The sequence below is a fragment of the Vipera ursinii genome (assembly GCF_947247035.1).
Source record: "Vipera ursinii genome assembly, chromosome: 9".
NCBI classification, from domain to species: Eukaryota; Metazoa; Chordata; class Lepidosauria; order Squamata; family Viperidae; genus Vipera; species Vipera ursinii.
In genome coordinates, this window is record NC_139523.1 from 12,013,156 (window position 1) to 12,040,193 (window position 27,038).

At 41.9% G+C, this 27,038-nt stretch overlaps 1 protein-coding gene across 3 annotated transcripts in view; it reads left to right on the forward strand.

Moving 5' to 3' along the window:
- Window positions 1-21,795, forward strand: part of RPS6KA1 (ribosomal protein S6 kinase A1) — a 52,619-nt gene extending 30,824 nt beyond the window's left edge. For 2 of the 3 annotated variants that reach the window (XM_083369854.1, XM_083369852.1), the window contains 15 exons: window positions 121-158; window positions 303-445; window positions 3,264-3,334; window positions 4,947-5,035; window positions 5,400-5,464; window positions 6,227-6,329; window positions 7,049-7,176; window positions 8,043-8,168; window positions 11,174-11,263; window positions 12,647-12,805; window positions 13,632-13,793; window positions 15,226-15,302; window positions 17,113-17,230; window positions 18,897-19,034; window positions 20,708-21,795. In XM_083369854.1, coding sequence (XP_083225980.1) covers window positions 121-158; window positions 303-445; window positions 3,264-3,334; window positions 4,947-5,035; window positions 5,400-5,464; window positions 6,227-6,329; window positions 7,049-7,176; window positions 8,043-8,168; window positions 11,174-11,263; window positions 12,647-12,805; window positions 13,632-13,793; window positions 15,226-15,302; window positions 17,113-17,230; window positions 18,897-19,034; window positions 20,708-20,830 — 1,630 coding nt within the window. In that variant the 3' untranslated portion in view covers window positions 20,831-21,795. The remainder of the gene's footprint in view (window positions 1-120; window positions 159-302; window positions 446-3,263; window positions 3,335-4,946; window positions 5,036-5,399; window positions 5,465-6,226; window positions 6,330-7,048; window positions 7,177-8,042; window positions 8,169-11,173; window positions 11,264-12,646; window positions 12,806-13,631; window positions 13,794-15,225; window positions 15,303-17,112; window positions 17,231-18,896; window positions 19,035-20,707) is intronic. The other variant, XM_083369853.1, reaches the window with a different exon arrangement.
- The last annotated feature ends 5,243 nt before the right edge of the window (window positions 21,796-27,038 follow it).

Consider the following 27,038-nt stretch of genomic DNA (forward strand, 5'->3'; position numbering starts at 1 on the left):
AATGCAGTTGCATTCTGCTTTGGAAGCCTATGTTTAGTCGCGTTTACTTCCTGGTTTTATTTCAGCTATTCTACCGTAGCTTATTTGTTGTGTTCAATTGTTTTTTTCTTTCTTTCACAGTATTCTCCTAGATGATGAAGGACATATCAAACTTACAGGTATACGCTCTCCTATTTCTTCTTGTTATTTCTTGAACTTGATTAAAAAAAACCACAACCTATCCTTTCCCTTCTTTTATGGTGCTCTTCATTCCCCACCATCAATTTACCTTGTTCCCGCCCCAACTCTTGTCTCTCTTGTAGACTTTGGTTTAAGCAAAGAAGCCATTGATCACGAGAAGAAGGCTTACTCTTTCTGCGGAACCGTGGAGTACATGGCACCAGAAGTAGTGAATCGCCAGGGACACACCCAGAGTGCAGACTGGTGGTCCTACGGAGTATTAATGGTACAGTTCCCTCTGTCAGTTTGCTACTACCTCAGATGCTCCCAGAGAGCTGGCAGCCTCCGTCTTTAGTCGAAAGATAAAGTAGAAATAGGCGGATAGCAGGTTGAAACCTCGAAGCTAAATGTCCACTAGCAAGTGCGTTGGAATCAGAAAACAACCACTGTAGAGGTTGACCATTGCCACCGAGAAGACCTTCTCTTGGATCACTCTTTGCCCTGAAAGGGGGATGTGGAGAAGACTATTCAGGGAAGGTGACCCAAGCTAATTTGGTATGAAACTCAGGTTGGGAAATGGATTGCAAGTAAATTGCTTTCGGTCCAAGAGGGGTAGCGTTGCTTAATTTTTATCTTCTCAAGCACTGACTGGTCAACAATAGGAGCATTCATCAGTGTCACAAGAGGCTTTTTTTTTCCGGAAAGATTGCAGATCCATTTGCTGCTTCCCAGAGCTGGCTGGTCAATCTTTAGTGGTTTGACAAATGGATGGTAAATTAAATCCAATTTTATCCTGCCACTGCTAGTTAACATGCCTATGGAAATACCTTTCTGAATATTCCTTGGCAGTTAGTTGCTAAGCAAGCCGGGGCATATATTACCAAAAAAATGTCTGCTGTAGGCCTTGTAATGATACAATGGGGGGGTGGGGAGTTAAAGTCCACCCGGCTGTAATCCTGGAGCAGGAGAGAAATGCCCCCGACTTTTAAGATCAGCTCCTGAATCCTTTCTTCAGATCTCCTCCCCAAAGAAGGTGAGGTGGATCTCTACCCGGGGGGGGGGAGGGATATTTTCTGTGGTGGGACACCATTTATGGAACTCCCTCCACAGAGAGGCTCAGCTCACCACATTGTTTTGATTCCAAGTCAAGACTTTGCTATTTTCCCAGCTTTTTTAAATAGGCTTTTAATTGTATTTTAGCTCATCTTGCTTTAGTGTTTGAATGACTGTCTTGCAGCTACCTGGTTTACGTGGTATTTTTTATTTTTTATTAAATTGCATATGTTTTAACTTGTATTTCTGAGCACGTTTTAGTGCAAATTGCAGAGAGCGCTTCAGTTAGTGGGCAGTTTAATTTAATAAATAAATAACCTAAAAAACATTCTCCCCTCCTCCCCCCCTCCCCCCGAACAGGGCATTGCCATTCTGTCTTGATGGATAATGTTAAATTAAGAGTGCGACTTCCAGTGAGTTAGACTGATGAGACATTAAAACAGGTCTGGGTAGTGACGTGGAAGTCCTGCTCCAATAAGGCATTTTAAACTCTCTGGATGGTCCTCCTGGGATCCGCCACACCACACCTAAGATCCCCTGAAATCAGCTCAAGCAGCAGAGCCCCTGAGCAGAGTTTTGGAATCCTTTGGTTTTGTAAAAGCACCTGCAATCCAAGCAAGGATGGTCTTTAGCTGAAGACGTGCTGCCCTCTTGTGGTGATTATTTGCAAAAGTGGCCTGGCTTGAAACCGATCAGTTTCTATTTGATTTGAATTATGGAGGAGAAGCTCCTTAAGTAGTACAGGTGGTCCTCGATTTACAGCAGTTCATTTAGCAACCGTTCAAAGTTACAACGGCACTGAAAAAAGGGACGTATCGCCATTTTTCACATTTAGGACCATCTCCGTGGTCATGTGATCAAAAGTCAGATGCTTGGCAACCGACTCATATTTATGATGGGTCCCGGGGTCATGTGATCACCTTTGGCGACCTTCCTGCAAGGAAAATCAATGGGGAAGCCAGATTCACTTAACAACCGTGTTACTAACTTAACAAGTGCAGTGATTCGCTTAACAACTGTGGCAAGGAAGGTCGTAAAATGGGGCAAACTTCACTTAACTGAGCTTGTCGATCAGAAGGAATTGGGGTTAGATGCTTAACTATTTTAAGGAGACTGATGCTTAATGCAAACAGACCAATGGCAAACAAAGGCGATGCTACAGGCGTGTCTTGCATGTTGGCATGGTCTGCTTTTGTCACGACCAATAAGAAGGGTCCTTCCCATCTGGTGAGCCAGGGTGAAGTCATTTTGCTTCCTTGGGTAGCAAAAGCAACATTGGATGTAAAACTCAAAACGAGGAAATGCACTGGTGAGACTACATTTGGAATATTGCACCCAGCTATGGTCCCTGTGATACAAAAAGATGCTGAGACCCTATAAAGAACACAGAGAAGAGCAACAAAGATGATAAGGGGTCTGTAGGCTAAACCATACGATAAGCGATTGAGGGAACTAGGTATGTGTGGTCTAATAAAGAGAAAGACTTTGGGTGAACGATAGCAGTCTTCCAGTTCTTGAGGGGCACTCCCAGAGAAGAGGAGGTCAATCTATTCTCCAGAGCACCAGAGGGCAGGATAAGAAGTAATGGGTGGAAGATCATTAAACAGAGATCCAACCTGGAAATAAGGAAGGAATTTCCTGACAGTGAGAACAATTAGTCACTGGAACAGCTTGCCGCCTGAAGTTGTGGCTGCTCCATCACTGAAGGTTTTAAAGAAGAGACTGGACAGCCATTTGTCTGGAATTGTATAAAGCAGGGGTCTTCAAACTCGGCCCTTTTATGACTCGTGGACTTCAACTCCCAGAATTCCTCAGCCAGCGTGCCTGGCTGAGGAATTCTGGGAGTTGAAGTCCATGAGTCATAAAAGGGCCAAGTTTGAAGACCCCTGGTATAAAGCTTCCTGCTTGAGCAGGGGGTTGGACTAGAAGACTTCCAAGCTCCTTTTGAACCCTATTATTTTATGTTCTGTGTCCTAAAGAAAATAACAATGGTGAGTGCTGTTGCTGGAACTGCCTGGCTCGCTGATTTTCTCGTGTGTTGTTCCTTGCAGTTTGAGATGCTGACAGGGGCCCTGCCATTCCAAGGAAAGGACAGGAAGGAAACAATGACACTCATTCTCAAGTGAGTCTCAGCATGCAGATCCCGGAGAGGGTTTGCCTCAGGTTGACCCTTGGTTGGTGAATTGCTTTGGAAAGTGTCTGTTTGTAAAGAGATCAAAGCTGATGAAGTTATTTGATGCTTTTTTATATATACTTGTCCCTCTAAGCTTTAATAGATTTTATATCCGTAGTTAAAAGGAAATTTGTTGATCATCCTGGCTACTGTCAAAACACCAAAAGGAGAGGTTGAGATATTTGCTTTAAAAGAAGCCAATATAATCTCCATACCCCCCCCCCCGAACTATTGACTGCCAATCTCATGGCCACAAAATGGTGGATTCGTTCCAACTGTGCTGATCCAAGTGCTCTTTAAATATGTTGAATTTCATTTCTCACAAGAAGCTGGACATATGGAGACAAGCTGTAATCTTCTCCAGCTGCACAGCAGCATGGGAGAGACGTAGTCATCAGGGTGTTTATGGATGCCAATGTGCCTTGGCATCTGCTAGGCTCTGCTGTACTTGACTTTAATTTCAGGAAATGTGTTTATTTACTGAAGTGAGGCTGCAAAACCCTTGCAGCATCGTTTTTGTTTCTGGGAACGTGTTCGATCCCACAGACTATATTGACATTATTAGAAGGCAAGCTTGGAAGGTGCCCTCAGCCCAGTGCTTTGTAGTTTTATGGGGGGGGGCTGGGGGGGCAGAAGAAAAAAAAGCTGACACAGATATAGAAACCATCCTGGAGTTGTGAAAGTGATGGTGAATATCCCCACCATTTTCTCTTGTATAAATATTTGTTTTATAACTGGATGCACCTGGCCATGGAAGCCATTAGATAAATAGGCAAAAGTCAGACGTGAAAGACCAGGTCTACGCATGAAGGTCCAAATAAGCTGATTTATTGCTATGCTCAGGAATATTCTCAACTCATGGTTAGCACCTGTTTGGAGTTAGATAAGGGTCAACGGAATTCCAGGAAGGTTGGACTTAGCTGGCTTGCGGCTACGTAGGGATTCTCGGCTGATCCCTCTTTTAACTCTCAGGTTCTGCCACTCCTCCCCCTTCAACTCCCTCACTCGACTCCCCACTTCAGGATAAATTTTGTGTGTGTGTGCAAATATAAAAAGAGACTTTCACAATCCCTAGTGGGCCCCAAAAGTTGCCTACCTCTGATACAGGTGGAAACCATCACTTGATTCAGAGATGAAATTGTTCCAGGGATTATAGATAGTGGCCCCTGCTTTGTATTAAATCAGGCCTTTGAGGGGTATCTGAAGACACTCTTATTTGAACAAGCCGGCCTGGCCTGATGGGGGATGGGTTGGGTTTTTATTGTCATTTTTAATATATGTATCTACTGTTTTTAGTTGGGCATATGTTTAATTTTCTTTTAACTTTTGTATTTTTGTATTTTTTATATATCTGCCCTGTTCACCGCCCTGAATCCTTCGGGAGAAGGGCAGTATATAAATAAAATTATTATTATTATTATTATGATGATGATGATGATGATGATGATGATGATGATGATGATGAACCTCCTGGCTAGTTCAACAGCATTGTCTGTGCCAAGACAGTGGGGTTTTTTTCCCCTTTGCTGTCTCATGTCTACATATATATCTTTTCATTTAGAGCAAAGCTGGGCATGCCCCAGTTTCTAAGCTGTGAAGCCCAAAGCCTTCTGCGAGCCCTTTTCAAGAGGAACCCAATCAACAGGTTAGGTAAGAGCTTTGTGCTAGCTTTGCATCCGTGCAATGTGCCCATCCATGACTCTTTCAGCAGGTTTTCTGCATAGCACAATACTGTTAAAACTTGTCAAAACTAAAAACAATCAAGATGTTTGAATCGTAGGACACAAACAAATAGGATTTTGCTACTGGGTGGAGAGACACATTCTTTTACCAGAGGTGGACATGTACGTAACTTTACGACTTGTGGGCTTCAGCTCCCTGAATTCCTGAGCCAGCAGGAATTCTGGGGGTTGAAATCCACAAGTCGTAAAGTTGCCATAGTTGCCCACCCCTGTTCTTTACTGTATGCATTTAACTCTATGTTGTGTGTAGAACTTGTCACTTTACTTTGTAGGATCTGGCCCAGATGGTGTTGAAGAAATCAAACGTCACTCTTTCTACTCTACCATTGATTGGAATGTGAGTATGGTAGAATTGTTTTTGCTCTGTTTCCTTTTTCATTTGGTAAGATCTTAAAATTCAGGCTTCAGGCCCAGGACAATACAGGTAATCTTCAACTTATGATCACTATTGGCATCAGAATTTGTGTTGTAAGCAAGGTCATCATTAAGTGAATCACACCCAATCTTACAACCTTTTGTGTCACAGTTAAACAAATCACTGCAGTTGTTAAGAGAATAATGCGGCTGTTCAGCAAATCCAGCTTCCCCCATTGATAGCTTGTTGGACATCAGTGGGAACGTCACAAATGGCGGGACACGGCAAATAGCTGTAAAAACATAGCGGTTTTGATCATGTGACCATGCGGATGTTGCTATAATCTGAAATGCAAGGAAGTCACTTTTTTTCACTACCATTATAACTTTGGTAACTAAACAAACAGTTGTAAGTTGAGGACTATCTGTATATAGATTTGGCTGGTTTATGGAGCATACGAAGATAGAAGCAACTCTGGGTATGCTGGCTATTTCATGGAACCACAGATCGGAGCCCAGGATGCACGATTTTCTTTGGTTTCCAAATTTTTGCAGGTAGCTAAACAATTAGAACCCGGCTTGCTGTCTTCCTGAATATCCAGACTGGTACTGCTCAAATATCTGGGCACCATTTCCATGAAAAACAGCCTGTGGCTAATTTTATTTCTTTGTGTCTTTGGCTCTCCTGGTGCATCCATACCCTGACCCTAACCCTCCTCTTTCTGTATGAATTTCCGTCCTCCAGAAGCTTTTCCGTCGAGAAATCAAGCCACCATTCAAACCTGCTGTGGGCCGGCCAGATGACACCTTTTATTTTGACAAAGAATTTACCTCCCGCACACCCAAAGGTTGGTGTTTGGCTTTTAATAATCTAAGGACACGAGGGTGCTGTGTATGTTCCTGTATTCACTTTATGAACACCTATGGACCTCTGTTCATGGGACACAGAAATAGCCCTTGCCTCCATTTTTAAATCATTTCATTCATACCCACAAGAACCAGATTCTTGCCTGTTCTTTTGCACATTTTTTGACCCCTTCTCATGGCTTTTGTTGCATATATAAGGTTCAGAAAGATTTGGGATCCTGTACGCTCTCCTGATATAGAGAAATGGTACTTTGTCTCTGAAAAGTGGCCTCTCACAAAATAAATATAAAAAGATGCACGGAGGCTCTCTATACGATGCTTTCCTTACTATACATCTCGGATGAGCATTTTATGTTCCTATAGTTAATGGAATTGAAGAAATAGCAGACATGAAGAACATATGGCTCTCCAGATGTTGGAACTCTCACCCCCAAGCCAGCAGTGGTGAGAGGGAAGGGAGTTGGTCCAACACCACCGGGTTCCTCATCCCGGTCTCAATATTAGAGCTGGCTAGTGCAGTATTTTTCTAACTTGGCAACTTTAAAATGTGTGGACTTCAACTCCCAGAATTCCCCAGCCAGCTCTTGTCCAGCCTTTGTCATGGATGTTTGGGGAAGGAATAATAGCCAGTGGTCAGTTCCTGACATGCTGCTGTTCCAGAGAGTTGAGTTCTAGTCTTTTTTCCCATTTTTTGTTCTAGATTCACCTGGAATTCCTCCTAGCGCAGGAGCCCATCAACTCTTCCGAGGATTCAGCTTTGTGGCCACTGGACTGATAGAGGATGAGAAAGCTAAATCACCACCGATGCCTTTGCATTCTGTCGTTCAGGTAAGAAAAGGCTGGAGAATTCCTGAAAATTCAAAACCTTCAGTGCTCCCTAGAATCACTTGGAGAGGGGCTGTTCCCAAAATCAAGCAAAAATTCGTCAATTTAAAAGTCATATCAAATTTGTCTTCTAGCAAAATTGTGTACACACACAAAGGTACTGTTGCCAATTAATGATTTGTATCTGTTCTATGAAATCTATGAATTTCAACAAACTCTTCGCATCTGTTGAATCTAATCTGCTCCAAAGCTGCTATTTGTCCTGGGATGTTCAGTGCCAGTTTAGATTAGTCAGGAGGGGAATTTTAACCGGAAAATCATTCTGCAACATTCAGGTATATGAAAATAGCATACAGGTAGTCCTTGACTTGTAACTACAATTGGGACCAGAATCTCTGCTGTTAAGCAAGGCAGTGGTGAAGTGAGTCCTGCCCAATTTTACAACCTTTTTGCCACGGTTTTAGCAAATCACTGCAGTTGCTAAGTGAATCAAGTGGTTGTTAAGTGAATCCAACTTCCCCCATTGACTTTGCCTGGAGGCAGAAAGCAGGAAAGGTTGCAAATAGGGTTCACGTGATTCCACCCCCCTTCCCAGGACACTGCAACCTTTGCCAAGCACCCAAATTCTGAATCACATGACTGTCAGGATACTGCAGCTGTTTTAAGCATGAGGACTATTATAAGTCACTTTTTCAGTGCTTTTGTAACATCACTAAATGAATGGCTGCAAATCGAGGACTACCTGCATACACGACTTCACCTGGATTTCTCCATCCTGTTTCAGTTTCAGCAACAGAGAGAGACTTTCAGAAACTCTGTATGTAATCTAGCAAACTTGATTTTTTCCCTCTCATTTTCTTTCCTTATAGCAACTGCATGGGAAGAATCTCCAGTTTAATGATGGTTACTTGATTAAAGAAGCCATCGGTGTGGGCTCTTATTCAGTGTGCAAGCGGTGTATTCACAAAGCAACCGGCACAGAATATGCAGCCAAGGTGAGAGTTCCCTCTTTTGTCCAACCCAAGAACATATTATTATTATTATTATTATTATTATATAAAACTTTTATTCATAAAACATGAAACTCAGTCAACTGAACACTCAATTTGACTGGCACTAATGGTTGACACGGGTTGTTGCCAGCATCCTAGGTATCAACCAGGTATCTCCTTAAAATGTAAGATGTTCCAAGTAGCGCAGTTTTTTATTTTATTTTTATTTTATTTTTATCCCATTTATATCCCGCCCTTCTCCGAAGACTCAGGGTGGCTTACAATTTAAGCACAAACCAATGTGCTTAGCAATAGCCTTCATTCTATGTATATGCCTGCTTATTAGAGCTTTCACACACACACACCAAGCGGCATTATTACAAAGTCAGCTTATTGCCCCCAACAATCTGGGTCCTCATTTTACCTACCTTGGAAGGATGGAAGGCTGAGTCAACCTTGAGCCTGGTGGGATGCGAACCTGCACTAATTGCAGGCAGCTGGTGTTACTTAAGGAGGCATTAGCCCACTGCTCCACCAAGGCTCAGTAGCTTTTTGTAGCTTTGCTGGAGTTATTGCAGGAAGCTGCAATTTCTTGATGTATTTTGCAAAGTTTTTGGACATAGTTCCCAGTGCCCTGATGACAATGGGTATCACTGTTACACGTTTCATCCATAATCACACAGTTTCAATGCCCAGGTCGCTATGGTTGTTGCTGCTGTTATTATTATTGAAATCTTCAAACATCCCACCATTAGTTTAAACGAGACGCTTCCTGGTAGATAATAGCGCAGGGGAGCAAAGTTGGGAATGTGTACGCAGGAAAGCCTTGACTTTGTGTGAGTTTGGTTGCTCAAAGTATATTTGCCAATTTTGGGGGTGAATTGATGTAAGGTGGAGTTGAATGAGCTGAAAAGTCCCTGATCTTACTGCCACTTGGTTGTTGAGAGTGTGGTGGCGCATCAGCTCCCTCTGGTCCTGGATGAAGTGGATTATCTGGACCCCTACCAATCGGGTTTCAGGCCCGGGTACAGCACGGAGACGGCATTGGTCGCTCTGGTGAATGATCTCTGGAGGGCTCGGGACAGGGGATATTCCTCTGTCCTAGTCCTACTAGACCTCTCGGCGGCTTTCGATACCATCGACCATGGTATCTTGCTGCGGCGTCTCAGGGGATTGGGAGTGGGAGGCACGGTTCTTCGGTGGTTCTCCTCCTATCTCCTGGGACGTTCGCAGTCGGTGTTGGCAGGGGGGCAGAGATCGGCCCCGAGGTCTCTCGTTTGTGGAGTTCCTCAGGGGTCGGTTCTCTCGCCTCTCCTGTTCAACATCTACATGAAACCGCTGGGTGAGATCATTCGTGGTTTTGGAGTTGGGTATCATCAATATGCCGATGATACCCAACTTTTCTTTTCGACCCCAAACCACCCCAGTGATGCCCTCGCTGTGATGTCCCGTTGCCTGGAGGCGGTTCGGGTCTGGATGGGGAGGAACAGACTTCAGCTCAACCCTGACAAGACTGAGTGGCTGTGCATTCCGGCATCCCGGGACATTCAAAATGTTCCATCTCTTTCTATGGGGGGTGAGCTCTTACCCCCCGTGGATAGGGCTCGCAACTTGGGAGTCCTCCTAGATTCACGGCTTACCCTAGAAGATCATGTAGTGGCCGTGACTAGGGGGGCTTTTGCCCAGGTTCGCCTGGTGCGCCAGTTGCGGCCCTATCTGGACCGGGATGCCCTGTGCACGGTCACTCATGCGCTCGTGACCTCTCGCCTTGACTACTGTAATGCTCTCTACATGGGGCTTCCCTTGAAGACCACTCGGAGGCTCCAACTGGTACAGAATGCGGCCGCGAGAGTTGTCTTGGGAGTTTCCCGGTACTCCCATGTTACACCTTTGCTCCGCGAGCTGCATTGGTTACCAGTTGTCTTCCGGGTGAGGTTCAAGGTCTTAGTTATGATCTTTAAGTCCCTACATGGCATGGGTCCGGGGTACCTCGGGGACCACCTGCTGCCGGCTTCAACTCCCCTCCGCCCTGTGCGTTCCCACAGAGAGGGCCTCCTCAGGGTGCCTCCGGTCAGGGAATGCCGACTGGCGGCCCCCAGGGGGAGAGCCTTCTCTGTGGGTGCCCCGGCTTTGTGGAACCAACTGCCGGTGGAGCTCCGGACGGCATCGGACCTCCGAACTTTCCGTCGTGGTCTGAAGACCCATTTGTTTGAATTGGCTGGTCTGGCCTGATGGGGGAGCTGGGTTTTAAATTGTTATTTTAGATTGCATTATTGTTTTTTAATTGGGCACTGATTTAATCTTTGTTTTAACTTTTGTATAGTATTGTATTTTTATTTATATGCCCTGTGAACCGCCCTGAGTCCCCAGGGAGAAGGGCGGTATATAAATTAAATAAAACATAAACAAAACATAAACATAAACTTGCTGACTGCACAGACATCTTGGATGGGATTGTAGATCATATAATTTGTGTGTAGTCATGTAAATGATGTTTTACACCAGAGGTCTTCAAACTTGGCTTGTGAACTTTTACGCTGGCTGAGGAATTCTGGGAGTTGAAGTCCACAAGTCATAAAAGGGCCAAGTTTGAAGACCCCTGTTTTACACTCTTGCATCACACCTCAGACTGTCTTTCCTATAATAGAAAAGAAATTAAAAAATATATTGTAGAGATTTTAAAACTTTATTCTTTTATTCTGTATTTATTGCTGTTTTTATGGATGGTGACTTTTACATTGATGCTGATGATTTCTGCTGCTTAATTTTATAAATTAAGCTTTTTTATATTGCTTTAATATATATTTTATTGTATGTTTTAATTGCTTTGTACGTGCCTCAACACTATTGGAATTGGCGAGAGGTACAGTGAATAAGTAATAAAACCTTGCAGGATTATTGGAGAGATTGCAATTCAATGCGTATGTCGTGTTTTCAACTTTTAAACGTAATCCAACCCCCCCAAAAGTAGTAGCGAGTAGTAATAACACGGCATATACTTCTTGCAGATTATTGACAAGAGTAAGCGAGATCCCTCCGAGGAAATTGAGATACTCCTGCGTTACGGGCAGCATCCCAACATCATCACGCTGAAGGACGTGAGTGTCATAGCGGAATAGAGCTTATCGACAGACAGTGCTTATGAGGGAAAAGCAGTTGTTCATTCATGACTCGGGCAGGACAGTAGTTCAGAATATTTGTGCAGGTAGTCCTCGCTTAACAACTGTTCATTCAGCAATTGTTCACAATTACAACAGTGCTGAATAAAGCACTTATACCCCATGGCTGAGGTTATGGCTATTGCAGTGCCCCTGCAGTTACATGATTGTGATCTGGGTGCTTGGCAGCTGGTTTGCACTTACGGTGCATTGTCAAGTGCCCCGTGATCATCGGATCACGTTTTGCATCTTCCCTATGGGCTTTCCCGGAAAATCAATATGGGGAAGCTGGCAGGAAAAGCTGCCTGCCACGAGTACTCCCTCTTCTAGGAGTTGGCTGAAAAAAATCTGTCCCAAATTCCAATCAGGATTTTCAGTCACAGAGGATTTACAATTCCAGAGCAGAGAGGCAGCGTCTGGGGTGCCTTGGGGTGGGGGAGGCCTGGCATAGGCCATATATACATTTCTCTCCATTCAGGATCTGAAAATCCTGCTTGGATTTCAGCAGGGAGGATTTTCAGTTCCTGAATGGAGAAAATACTTGTGCACAGCCTGCACTGGGCATTCCAGGCACCCACCCACCCACCCCCAGCCCTTGAGGCACCCCGTGCTACTTACCTGGGACTCCCATCTGTTTAATGACCCATGAGGTTGCTAAACGAGCAACCAGGAGTGCTAAGGTTGCAGTCATTGAGCAAAGTAATCACAAGATGTTTCACTTAATGACTGCTTTGCTCAACGACTGAGATTCCAATCTCAAGTAGGGTAGTTAGGTGAATTACTTGTAGTTCCTTGGTGAAAAGTGCAAACCTGTAGATAAACAGCCCTTTGGTCTCTTTTTCGCTGCCAAAGTGGATCTGCTCACAGTCATGGCCTTGCAAGATCCGTAAAAGGCACAGACTTTTTGAAGCCATATTCAGAGGCAGTTCTGACTTCCTTCCTGGTAGCCAGAGCAGACTCTCCTTTTTACAGGGGGTGTTTGTTGAAGTAGAACAAAAAAACAAGCAGGGGTTACAGCAAAAGAGTTGACCCTATACATCCGATGCCCTAAAAAGCTGTAGTCCCATCATATTTCTGCTGGCATGCATGTCAATTGTGATTCAGCATAATACTGCTAGAGAGAGAGACAAGCCTCTTTGACAACCCCATGGTTGTTGAAATGCTGTTTCTGTATTGTAGAACTCTTGATCCCTGTGCAGAATTGCATCCTGTGCAATTTCTAGACCTCAAGTCGGACGTACAGTATGTGAAGTTGGTAGATGGTTTGGGGAAACAAGTTAAATCATTTTTTCTCAGACCTGCTTAGAAATATCCATTTGGCAGGTGTACGATGATGGCAAACATGTTTACCTGGTGACTGAACTAATGAGAGGTGGGGAGCTGCTAGACAGGATTCTCAAGCAGAAGTGTTTTTCAGAAAGAGAAGCAAGCTCCGTCCTGCACACGATCTGCAAGACTGTGGAATATCTTCACTCTCAAGGGGTGAGTAGGAGAGGCTGGCACGAACCCTCCCGTTTCCCTGGCCCTCCCTGCCTTTGTGCCAGGGTGCACGCCTACAACATCAGAACGGTCCTTTGTGTTTTATGCACGTCAAACTTGTATGTACATGGCAAGTTTTAATTTGTTCCTCAAATAAATTATCACCTGTGTTGAAGCAAAAAAAAAGTCAAAAGTAGGAAAAGCCAGGGTAAATCCACTAGAGTTGGGTTCATTTAAAAAAAAAATCAGGACAAAGTATCATCAGGGTATGGAAGAAGTACAAGGTAAATGTCAGAGGAGATTCATCAGGAGAGACCGAGATCAAGTATTTTACAGGTGTTAATACCTGACTGGTGGTGCTGCGTTGAATTTGAAGGAGGTCACATATGCCTGCCTTCAAGCAAAGCAATAACTTCTGCTTGGTCTTGGCTATAAGTTCAATTGTCACATGAGATTTGACACCTACAAACCAGACCCAGGGATTATTATTTTTTTTCTGGTGGTACCAAATCTCTAGAACGTCCTTGTGGTGAACATCTGTGGGTTCAGTCTCAGGTTGATTTTAGTCTCCATTGCAACATTATTTTAGCAATCCTTTTCTATCAATGTATTGTGACTTTTGTTTTATTACACCCTTTTTTCCTACTTTCTCTGCTTATGTTTTTGTCATCCTTATTAGGGGTTTTGTAAACCAAAAGCAGGAAAATAAAATACACAGCAGTTGTAGGATCAGAATGAAGTTTAACATCTGGAACTGGAGCACATATCTGTAAATTGAAAGGAAGCAGTGACAAACTCATGACCTGCAATTTCCACTTTTGCTTTGCAGGTGGTCCATAGAGACTTGAAACCTAGCAACATCCTCTACGTAGATGAGTCTGGCAACCCTGAATGTATTCGCATTTGTGACTTTGGGTTTGCTAAGCAACTGAGGGCAGACAATGGGCTCCTCATGACCCCTTGCTATACTGCCAACTTTGTTGCTCCAGAGGTAAGCAGCTCACAATCCTGAGTTTGTTGAGGTTAAATCCCCAAGTAAAACATACTTGTTCTACTAATTTCATCCATTTCAGGAAAGTCTCTGCAATCACTTTCTCCACCCAACTGGGCTGAATTAAAGACCTGTTTGGTAGTTTTGTGTCTGCAAATATCTGTAGGAGAATCTGCTACAATGGAATCAAGTGTAAAGGTTGTTTGGACACTTGGCATCTGTCCCCTAAACTGGAAAGAAAGCCTACTCTTGCTCTTAGCTAAATCTTCTGAAGTTCCCGAGTTATGTTCCTCCCACAGATTTCCCCCAGATCATCACCATTAGTGTGTTTGGCTTGGGGATACAGACCAACATAAAAATTGGATCTTTTCTCTTGTGATTGTTCCTAACTGCATCTGAATTTTAGTAACTATCTCAGATTCTCATGGCTTCCTTTCTTGCACTTTCACAGAGTAGGTACGAAAGCCAGAATATACCTGGAATTCCAAATGCTACCTGTATTTTAACTGATAGGCATGGGGGACCCTTTTGAAGTGGTCTTGGCCTCCCATCAAGCAGACTCCCTCCAGATTGTTTCAGAGAATTACAACATGATGATCATTCTGTATTGAGGGGATGTCATCCATACCTCCAAAGAAAAGTTGTTAGAAGAATGTTGAAAGGGGAAGTGTAATGTTAGGAGACAAGAATGGGATGTTCTGCGGTTGCAAGGAGGACCTTTTATGTATGGAGTGAAACATCTCCCATTTTATCCTAGGAATAAATCCTAGGAATCTTTGGTCTTGCAATCTGAATTCATCTGGAACAGAGTTCCCTAAGCTTTCTGGCTTTGCAGCCTGGGGGTGGGGGTGGGGAGAGGGGATGGTTCCGTGCGAGCAGCGGGAAAGTGCATATGCACAGCTCCATTTTTATGAATGGCATGCACGCATGCTCGCACAAATGGAGCGTGCACATGCTTGCCCGCCACTTCCGCAGCCTGGTTCCGAAAGGCTCAAGGCCTGAACTGGAAGATCCACCGTGGGGAAGGTTGTGTATGGAGAATGTTGTCCTCCTTGCTTAGAAATTAGTCATACATAAGATGGCTAATTAGACCAACTGCTTTTTTGTAACTACACAGTATTTAAAGCACTCTTGGTTAATAGCACAGCCAATGGCTGGAAATTAGTGGAACTGAGTGTCTTTTTCTTAAATGACACAAACAGGAAACGGAAAGAGGATAAGGAAAGGTAAAGAAGACCAACAAGTACTGATCATCTCCTTAATAGGATGTGCAGGAGTGATAAGAGAGAGGAGAAACTCAGAACTGAGCTGCTTTCTATACCTCGTGGTTTTTATATTGCTGGAGATGTCACCCATGCCTCTTTCCTTTCTTTTTTTCCCCCAGAACCAAGAAAATTAGCATAATTATATATCCATTCTTGTTCTTATTTAGGTTTTGAAACGCCAAGGCTATGATGAGGCCTGTGACATTTGGAGCTTAGGAATCCTTCTCTACACAATGCTAGCAGGGTAAGATGGATGCGTTGTGTTTGCTGGGAGAACAAGAATTTTGTTTATTAAACAAACTTATTAAATTTTCATTCCACCCATTCCCCTTCCAAAGAATGCTGGAGAGACTGGTGGTCCTCTAGCTCTCCTTTTTATCTCACAGTAGTTCTGTGAGACGGGATAAGGTGAGATAATTCGATTAAGCCATCGTATGGCTTAGCTTTGGTTTAATCTTTTATGTGAACCTATGAGTCATGGTCTAATGCACAATGTGAACCCAGCAACCCATGCTTAGCAGAGAACATATGAACACAAGTAAGATCTTGAGATTGCTTAGTGAATCTTCTGTTTGAGCATGGGGTTAGAATCTGTCTCCTCTTGGGCTGCGTTCTTAATTGGTGACATTATAGCAGTCTTCCATTGTTTGAGAGGCTGTCACAAAGAAGAGGCTGTCACAACTTATTTTCCAAAGCACCTGAGGGCAAGACAAGAAGTAATGGTTGGAAACATATCAAAAAGAGATTCAACCTAGAACTAAGCAGAAATTTCCTGACAGTGAGAACGATTGATCAGTAGAACAGCTTATCCCCAGAAGCTGTGCTCCATAACCAGAGGTTTCTAAGAAGAGATTGGACAGCAATTTGTCTAGAAAGGTTGGGAGGTCTCTCAGTTAGACATGAAGATCTCCAAGGCCCCTTCCAATCCTGGTATTCTGTATTTTGTATTCTGCCCTGCTACTGACAACTTCGCTATTATTAAGCCATGGTTTCTTTACGTTTGTTTTGTTGGGTATGTTAAAATTGCTGGGTTCACATGACCTGTAGGTAGCAGTCATGCCCTATGTAGCACAATAGTTAGAGTCACAAAAAGACACAGTTATATTTGGAAGGTTTGGCTTAACATGTTGTGGAGACTTAACTTATACACAAATGAGCTCACGCAACATGTTAAGCCATTCTCTCCCATCAATGAGTAAAAAACTGATTCACTTGGAGTTTTCACTCTCTCCCCTTTGGGCAAAATTCTCCTTACATTGGCTATCAATAAAATCCAGCCAGGCACATTATAATATTGCTTAAGAATTAGGCAACGCTTGTACATTTCCAAGCTGCTATAGGCATTTTATTAGCCGTCACTGTTAAACTAGAGAACTGTAACAAACCTGAGGGTCAGACCGGCCAATTGTTTGCCCCACAGCAAATCTTCCATTCCCAACCAATCATTAACAGACTAGACCATATGATTCAGCTCCAAAATAGTGCACTGTGACTTATTACATGCTCATAATTATAATGAATTATGAAATCTCTTAGTTCAGAGTCTGTCTCTGTCTCCTGAGAACCCCAGCTTCTGCTGAGCATATGTGTAGATCTCTGTGTTAAAACATAACCAAACCTTATAGTGAAAATAATCTGTACTTAAATCTCTACCAGCAGTTGAATGAGTTTTCTGGGAATTGGATGCTGTTGAGATGTTAGTGAGGAATCTCTCTCCTTGACAGTCCTCCTGTCTTCTGTATCCATGTCTACTCTCACCCCGTGCTTTAAATCAGGGGTCCCCAACCCCTGGGCTGTGGACTAGTACCAGGCCGTGGCATGATAGCAACCGGGCCGCACAAACAAGCAAAGCCCCATCCATGGGATGCAGGCAGCACACAAAACCATGCACCTTCCGGTCCGCAGAAAAACCTCTCTCCACGGAACCGGTCCCTGGTGCCCAAAAGGTTGGGGACCTCTTTCTGTAGATGTTCTCTTTCATCTGACATTCTGATATTGCATGTATTAAATATGCGGTTGTTGTCATTCTCCCTGCCCCCTTCTGCCTTTTGCAGGTATACTCCATTTGCAAATGGGCCCAGTGATACCCCTGAAGAGATCCTTGTTCGGATAGGCGGAGGAAAGTTTTCCCTCAAAGGAGGAAATTGGAACACCGTTTCCGATGCAGCCAAGGTAAGGTTTAGCTCAGGGGTCTTCAAACTTGGCCCTTTTGTGACTTGTGGACTTCAACTCCCAGAATTCCTCAGCCAGCGTGCCTGGCTGAGGAATTCTAGGAGTTGAAGTCCACAAGTCACAAAAGGCCCAAGTTTGAAGACCCCTGGTTTAGCTTCTTAAACTCAGGCAGTGACAAAGCAGCTTCCACCTTCAGTCAAAAGACCACAAGAGTCCTCTGGCTTAACGTTATGGTTTATAATAGTCCACTTTTCTTTCGTTCAGTGGCTGGCCAGATGCTTCTAGGAGAGCCGCCACACCCTCATGTGGAACATTGATTCTGGAGTGTAATTTTTAACCATTCCGATATGGTTAAAAATTTTGAGTTTTTGACTCTGGGGTTATGGTTATGAGTTTTTCATAACCTCATCATCCAGGAATGCTAAAACTGCCTTATTAAACAGTTTTTACTCCTTCTTGTGGTAACCAGTCCCACAGATTAAATTATGCTCTGCCATAACAAAAGAAGTTATTTATCTGTCCCAATTCTCTCACAATTCAGTTTGATTGAATGAGTCTAATTTTGGGAGAGAGGGAAACGGTGTTTTTTTTTAAAAAAAAAAAACTTCCAACCTGCTATATAATTTTATATAGCTCTGTTGTTTACCCCCAAACTCATACAGACACTCACTTTCTTTTTGAGATAGAAAACCAGAGATACTGGTTTTGGATAACATGATGGGCTAAAGTTATTCCTCCTAGAGCAATTAATTCAGCTTCCTGATTGCCAGTGCACGATGGCAAATGAGCTGGTCATTTCTGTAGGAATTCTTTTTAAAGGCCCAGCAGCAGCTCCAAAGTTTGCCTGGCTTCATTTTCTCTCCCTTTTTGGCAAATGAAGAAAGAAAAGCAAAATTATCATCATGGTCCAAGTGGGGTGAGCCTCATTGTGGTCAGATTTGTGGGAGGGAGGCTTTATATTTATTCTCCTTTTTGTCCTCTTTCCATCCCCTTGTGGTGAAGGTGGGAGATGGAAAATTTAAAAAAAGGGTGTACATAAAGCCCCATTTTTGCAGGTCTTCTTTATTTCAGAAACAGGGAGACTCAACAGTCCATTAACTCTGAGCTGACCAGGAATTAATTCAGGCTGCAATTCCTGGAATTCATTGAGTCTAAAACTAACTCCTTTGATTTAATTTTTGGAGTTAGTTGACCAGACCAAGGTGATAAGGAAAGAAATAAGAGGAATTATTAATGAAGAAAACTATGGATTCCTTAAGCTGTTTGCACCTTGTTGTGTGAATGAAAAGGATGTCAGTGCCTGCCATGTGGTTGTGCTTCCTTGGCTTCTCTTGCTAGAACAAGTACCTGAACAAATTAGAGATTCCATATGATGGTTTATTTAGAGAACAAACCCTAGCTTATGACTGCCCTGTAAAGAAGAACAAGCCATAGATTAGATTCAGTCATGATATCCAAATGTAGCGAAGGAAGGAAGGAAGGAAGGAATTAAAGAATTAATTTACCACTCTTGGCTGACTAGGCACTGTTGTTCCCCGATATGACAAATCTGGAAATAACTTTCAAATTAACTAAGAAACAGCACTGTCTTCTTCACTGTAGCCAAGAAACTGGCAAGGGGGAAGAAAGATATCCAGCAGCTATATTTTCTGAATACTTACTGCAGGATTTAGTATCCAAGATGCTCCACGTTGATCCGCATCAGCGTTTGACCGCCAAACAGGTACTCCAACACCCGTGGATAACGCAGAAGGACAAGTTGCCTCAGAGCCAATTAAGTCACCAGGATGTACAGCTTGTAAAGGTACGAAGAGTTTTGCATGTTTCCTGCCATATCCTGTCATACGACCCTAGTTTTCTCTCAGTATCCTTGGGTCAGTGAGGAAACAGAGAAACAATATGGGAGAGAGAGGTTGGCACAACTCATATTACATGTGGGAAATCCATGGTCCATTTGTGGCATGTCATGTTTGAAAAGAAGGGGAAAAAACAAGAGAACTGCTGCCAAAGTACACAATACTAGTTTGGCTGAAGAAGTCCTTTAAAGTTGGCACTTTCGTGTTCCTACACCCTGACAGTATTTTAAAAAATAATTAAAATACTAGAGTAAACTCATCAGGAGTAGCAAATCTCTCTATCTCTCTCTCTCTCTCCCTGTCCTATGTATGTGCATGTACATGATGGAAAGCCTTAGGAAATAATTCTTCAGACATTCTATAATATATCTAAGCTGCTTCAGATTGTTTAGATTAAAACTCCCAGATACAGCTTTTGGGAAATGTTTCCCAATTGGCTAAATCTCTTTCTCCTAGCAGGAAAACACCAGTCAGAGAGAGAAGGAATTCTAGTCTGTAAATGGAAGGCAGAGAGAGCCAATTTGGTCTACTGGTTAAAGTTATCAGGCTAGTCCTGCCTTAGGTACAAAGCCAGCTGGGTGACCTTGGATCAGTCAAACACACTCGGCTCTAGGAAGGAAGCAATGGCAAACCACTTATAAAAATCTTATCAAGAAAACTACAATTACTTGTCCAGGCAGTTGCTAGAATTAATATTGACTTGAAAGCATTAAAAAAAAGCTGCACCCCTTTGAGGAACTCTAGCCATTATATTTCTTTAAGAATACATCAGGCTGTTTCACACAATAAGTGATTCTCCTACCCCAGATACATTCAGTGGGGAAACTCCAATTTAGTTGTGACTCCCAGAGAAGTGGACTTCATTACTCCATGGACATCTGCAAACATTCTGGCTCCATTCTTGTTTTTACCAATATTTCCTTGAAGAAAGTACCGCATAAGTGATCATTGCTTTCTTTCAAGATCTTGATTTGTTCCCTTAAGCAGGATTAAATTGCTCTTTCTCAGTTGAGGCTTAGCACTAATAAAATTGTTCATCTTTCCATGGATAGTGAAACAGATAATGATAACCTTTGAGATTAATAAGAGCCTCAGAAGTAGCAAATTGTCTATCAGTCGTCCCTATCATCATTGCTTGTTGAGGTGGGGCCTTGAGACAGCACGCTTTGGAGTGATATGTTGAAGCCACCTTCCCCAATTGATGCCTCCAGATATCAGCAGGAAAAGGTTTGATTCTTGACAATGTGTAAATAAATGAATAACAGAATAAGAGAATTGGACCTTGGAGTTCTTATAGTCCAACCCCGTGCTCAAGCAGGAAACCCTATAGCATTTCAGACAAATGGTTGTCCAAACTCTTCTTAGAAACTTCTGGTGTTGGAGCGCCCACAACTTCTGGAGGCAAATTGTTCCACTGATTAATTTCACCTTAGTTCTAGGTTGGAGTGAAAATGCTGTGTCTCCAAACAGCATGGCTAGATGGGATAGTGAATGGTTTAGTGCTTTGGGGTCTTAAGTGATCAGCAAATAATCAATTTTTTGTAGTGATGTCAACTGGTGCCCATGCATCTTATACATGTCTGTCTCTTAAGCAAACCCCTGTGGCTCGTCTCTCTTCCAGGGTGCCATGGCTGCCACATACTCTGCACTGAACAACTCAAAGCCAAGTCCCCAACTGAAGCCTATTGAAGCCTCTTTCTTGGCCCAGAGGCGGGTTAAGAAGCTCCCATCTACCACTCTGTGATATGGGAATGCAGGGTAATTCTCCAGCACCCCAAGTCATGACTCTGCACAAACTCCCCTGGTATTTCCAGAGACACAGGAAAGTGTCACTCCACCAAGAAGTCCATCAGGGCCAAGTGCCTTCAGAAAGATTAGCTCTTGTTCTCCTCATGGATGTCTTTTTTGTTGTTGTGATGTGTTGTTCTTAAACGAACAGAGAGTCCATTTAAAAAGGAATCTATGTAGACGTAGGTAAGAAGATGAACATGCAGTAATCTTCCTGCAAAACACCTCTACCTGCAAATGGCAATGCCTTAGACAAGTTGATATCTCAGCAACTCAAACCTGATAACAGCTGAAAGTGTGCTCTCACTGCTTCTCTCATCGAGATCACTCCAGTGGAGATGTTTTCATTTTGTTTGTTTTTAAAAGGCCCCTCTGTATAGACACACACACACACACACACACACACACACACACTTTTTACATGATTTGTGAGTTCACCTGTGCACAAGCTGAACTTCCTGCTCCTTATCATCCAAGCCAGGTGGCTGCTACTCAAGATGGTTTTGAACAACTCTGACTCATCTCTTCCCTCTTTTCTCTTTTCAACATCACGCGACTGAAGACGACTCCATCCCAACGGGTTGGAATTATATACTTTTTCTAAATCCTCAAATCCTGCGGACTCTTGAAATCTATGCCAGATTGTATCTAGCTTTTAAATGTGTAACGAAAGAAAATGCTTTTTCAGTGGTGAAGATGTCCAGATTTTCTAGATGGAGAAAGGGGAGAGGGTTTTTGTCTGTTTCTTTATTTGTTTGTTTGTTTTAAACTCTGCCAAACAGCACAATCCAGCATCTCCATGATGCTAAGTCCAACCAAAAAAGTCTTTGTTGCTCTTTTCCTTTTTTTTTTAATTTAACTGATTGTGTAGCTGGTAACTCAGGGTTTCTGTCTGAATTTTGAAATAAATCATATCATGCAGCTTGAAGTTACTTCACTGACTAACCTTGCATTTCCCTGTCTGGATGGTTATCTGTGCTATTGGGCTCCTTATATTAATATTTTATATTCTAAGTACATGGTCATATTCTTACGATCTCCATTTATGGTCCCTGTGTATCATGTGTCAATAGTAAATCACACTCCTTAATGACATTTCAATAGAAAAATGAAGCATGTCCTAAAATATTTCCCTCCCCGATATGGCCTGAACTAGAAAAGATACAAGAAGTATGGTTTGTTTAATTGTCTGGCTGTCTAATTTGCCCATACGTGGGGGAGAGAAAGGAACCTGCTTTTGTCAAAACTTTCCAGCCAATGTTTTTTCCACTCTGGCTGGAACAATGATGCCTAAAGTTAAGGCTAAGTTTGCTTTCTCATTTCTGTCAATCTTTAATGTAAGCAAACCGCAACCCTTGTTTTATATCAGAGGTCTTCAAACTTGGCCCTTTTATGATTTGTGGACTTCAACTCCCAGAATTCCTCAGCCAGGCATGCTAGCTGAGGATTTCTGGGAGTTGAAGTCCACAAGTCATAAAAGGGCCAAGTTTGAAGACCCCTGTTTTATATGATAATGGAAGAGCACAGATGTGATGAACAAGAACTGCCCAATTAGATGTACTAATGATGTGCTTTTTTTTCCCTGATGGGATATTCAAATGAAGATACTGGTTTTTATTTGGCAGGAGGGAGGTTATCAGCAACAGCTGTCTTGTCATCATTGATTTTTACACGGAGCTAAGACAACCATTGCCCTCTTGGCTCATCCTTCCAGAGGTATTTCCTTAACGGATTCCTCACTGCCTTCAACAATGACAGAATGTTTAATTTAAGGCCTCCGCTGGAAAATCTGGGATACAGTCAGAAATGCCTCTGCCTTGAAAGTAGCCCATGGTGAACTGTATAGCACAGTCAAACATCAGCACAGGAAACTTTATGACATATTGTGTCATAAACTGCTTCATGATATTTATGTCATAAAATGTTTTATCAAATTTGCCAAATTTCAATTCCAGGGGAATGATGGGTCTGAGATTTTGGATGCCTTCTGTAAGTTGGCGCATTTTAATTACTTGATTAAAAAAAAAAGCCCTATAGCGCACTGTTTTGCCCAGTTATCGGTTACAGGAGACAGAGTTTTAGCAGTATAGAGATTGTTTCTACCTTACCTACATTTATTGAATACTCTGCTATTGCTCTTGACGCTATTTATTTCTATTCCTCCTGTCTTTCTCTATCTATCTGTTTAGCTTTCTTCATTCTGGATTCACTGATCTAGATTTCCCACAGTGTGAAGAAGTTTGGAGTAGGGAATATTGAGGAAAGCTTGCTAACGCTCCCGAGTTTATTATCACTAGAAAAGCACGTACCCTGGTTGCAGTGGGGTGGCAGCTAAAAGTTTATAATGTGACAAGAGTAACCTATTTCTCCCTCAAAGAATCCACCTAATGGGACAGAGCACATTTTACATAGAAATGGAAAATATGTAATATAAATTGTCTTAAGTGACTATTCAGAAAAGCTCCTTTTACATAATAGGAATAAATCCAACAACAATTTTGGCCTTGAAAAACATTTTTTCTGTATAATATTCACCAGTGGCTTAACCATACTGGCATTATTTTAAGTTTCTTAGATATGTAATAATGCTGACTTGTTTGATGTCAACTATAAGCATTTGCGTGGCTGGTTTAACTCTTAGTAAATTGAGGAACTCTTTCTTACTAATTGATCTACACCAAAGAACCACTATCTTTATGGATAGTTTCCAGCCTGGAACACAGTACAAAGAAATTATGGAAAGCATTAAAGCAGATGTACAGAGAGAATTTACTACTTGCATATCTGGGGTATTTCAATCTCCTGTCACAGGAGATTGTTTTCTCTTTCCTACATAAACAATGTATGGAAATTGTTGGAAAGCAGAATACAGGTAAGTATAGAAGACATTTCTAAGACTTGCTTAACAGTACATTAATCTGGAAACTGGAGAGTCTCCAATGGAAATAAGAGGACTATCAACTGAATGTCGTTAACATTCTTCATAAGATTTGCACTGTGCAGATGATTGACCTATAGTCTTCAGTTTCCTACCAAACTAATGATTCTTTCATGTAATAATTTTGGGTATTCAACATGCATCTCATGGAAGCAATGCAGCTCTTGAAGTCTTTGTGCTGATTCCAGAACCTACAATCCTAATAAACTCCAATGGCAACTAGAAGCTTTTATGACAGTAGGACCCATTTTAATAGGGGGAACTCAAGGGGGAAGTGTAAGCTACTTCCATTTAGAAACAAAGATACATAACTGATAAGTCTGGCTACCAGGAATGTACAGATGACTGTTAGGAGCAAGATGGATGGTAATTCATCAGCACTGTGCAAAAGAGAAAAATTTATGGCCACCTGCTTTTTTGCGAATGAATGGAAACAACTACCAGGCAACTGTGATTTTCTTAATTCTGAAGTCTTATTTTTACTAATTCGTTGTCAAGTGGATGCCTTTGGCTCTGCTGGTATGGAATTCTGGGAGCTGTAGTCCAATGTAACTGGAGTATTGAAATAATAGTTATTTTATATTCCATGCCTCACATTTTACTGGCATTGCCACCTTAAAAAGAATTGCCCATTTTTATGCCTGCCTTCAAAACAGTTTTGTAATAAATACTACTATTCAAATTCAGAAATATCTGTTTCTACTGTTGATCTGTTTGTGCTCTCTTGACAGACATTTTCTTTTGCTAAACAGCATTTGTTATGTGGCTTACTTTAAACTGTTGTAAATCTGCTTGAGTTAGGTTTTGTTCAGTTTGATGGAATATAAATTTTTATTTGAGAATACATCAATGTTTCCACAAGCAGAGAAACTTTCCTCGTAGCTCAGATACTACAACAAAAATGTGTAGATGGGACTCCATAGTATGCAAACTGAACTCCATATTGTAGTTCAAAAAATTGGGAAGATGGGCTGATAAAATACACTAAATGACAGGTCCATAGATTAACCCATAACATAATATATATTTACTCAGAACCTGCTAATTGGCTACTTGATTGCCACGTTTGTACCATCAGTTTGGGATATGTCCTTGAGGCTGCAGAAGATACTAACCTGATGAATTTGCTATTCAAATTTAAAAAAGATACTTAGGCTAGGAAAATGACGATTCTTTGATCTATTTCAGAGTAAAGAAGCAAAAAAAGGAAAGAATGAAAAACTTCTTGCACACTAAGTGCTAATAAATAAGCTAACAATGAGAAAATCCTGTATCTCATATTAAAGGTGATTAAATATTGCAAGTAGTTTGGACATGCCGAAAAGACTGTACTAGCCATCATTTTAAGTATTTCAATTGCCCGATTGTATTTTGGATGCTTTGGGTCTTTGAGGCTGGACAGCTTGCCTATGAAACCCTCTGTCAATCTTACTCGATTGTAAAATACATTGCAAATAAACTGGTGGGTTGGGTGAGTGTTTACAATTGTTATAAAGTGATTTAATAGCAACAGTACCGCTATCTTTTCTGTATCAATATTTCCTCTTGGCTTTCCATCTCTTTCTCAATCAGGACACCTGCTCCCTTTTCTGTGTTCCATCAATCCAGTGGCTCAGTTGCTCAATTATATCAATTAGAGATTTCAGTGCTCTTTTGCTGAAATAAAATGGCTTTCCTCCATTGTTAGAATTGGAATGCTAACTCTGGATGAGTTATTGGTTTTTGTTAGTTTGTAAATTAAAAAAAACAGTTTCCATGGAACTAATGACAGGCAGCGCTGTTTGGAAAGTACAGTGACAAATATTTTTATATCTTTTATGAGTTTTCCATGTCCAGGTACATAAAAAATATGTTGCTGTGACCTTGTTACTCTCAAATCTCTTTAGCTTAAAATAGCAAGGAAATCTATTTTCAGCTAATACTCTTTCGGTGCCTTGTATTTATTCATTTATTTCCCCATGAGTCTGCTTTCAAGGTAAGACTATGTATTATAATAATCCTAATGGCAGTTTCGAACATGGATTATTACATCCAAGAAAGTTTCTCCAAATATAGACATAACTAGAATACTCACCAAACTGGTTTTTAAAAAACCACTCCATATTACAGGAGTTATTTAGATCACTAATGACTTATTAACCTAACTACCAGCATCTCCCCAACTAAAGCCACCCATCTGCACCAAGAAACCACTTAACTGATAGTGCCTTCACGTTTTTTAAATTGAGCTTTAGTTTGGTAGGCCTCATCTGAGGATCTACCGGAAGTGCTCTAGCACAGAGGTCCCCAACCTTGGCAACTTTTAAGACTTGTGGACTTCAACTCTGCAAAGCTGGCTGAGGAATTCTGGAAATTGAAGTTCACAAATATTAAAAGTTGCCAAGTTTGGGGACCCCTGCTTTAACACCACCTCCTGTAAATGAATAAGGATAAGCAACACTATGAGGCAGTCCCACTCTTTCCTAACATGGGTTACGGTTCCAGTATACCATTGATACTTGACACTTCCCTTCTGGGAGTCAGAGATGGTGCTTAACAGTTTTGGGAAGCCCAAGGAGCTGAGTAAGCAAGACAATGATACAACTTATTTGAGGATGGCTTTTACTTTGCGGATTGAAGTCCTTAGTATTTAAAACTTATAATTTTCAAGCATTTCTTATCTCAACAATTTGCAACAGTTATCAGAAGCATAGTTTAGGACTGTGCAATACAGATTTGAAGAGCCTCAAGTTAATTATCCCTGCAGTAACAGGTCAAGGAGAATGGTTGGTGTTACATCCTTCTGTCTTTCCCCAGTAATAGTTTTCCCACTGGGCAAACAAAATTAACTGAAGAGAATTTTGAAGAGAATCAACTCTACCATTACCATATTATGCACTTTGCTTAAGAAAGGGGTCTTGCCACAGATTTATCATTAATAAATTTTGCTAGGTTCCACCATGTTTGTTTCCAGAATGGCTGTTCTATTGGTCCCTTCGAAAAAGGTGGGATCATTCCCTCTTTTAAATAGGAATGTTTTAACCTTCCGGTCTCAGCTATGGGTCTTCTTACAGTTAGAGGTTAATCATCAGAAACAAGGATCAGGTGGAAACCTGCCTTGCACTTTGTACTCATTCCCAGCCCGCCCGCCCCCCAATTAAAATTAATCCAACAAAATAGGACCACTTAGACCTCTAGATACTTCCCAGGGATTGACCCAATAGTAAATGCAGAATTAAAGTCACAA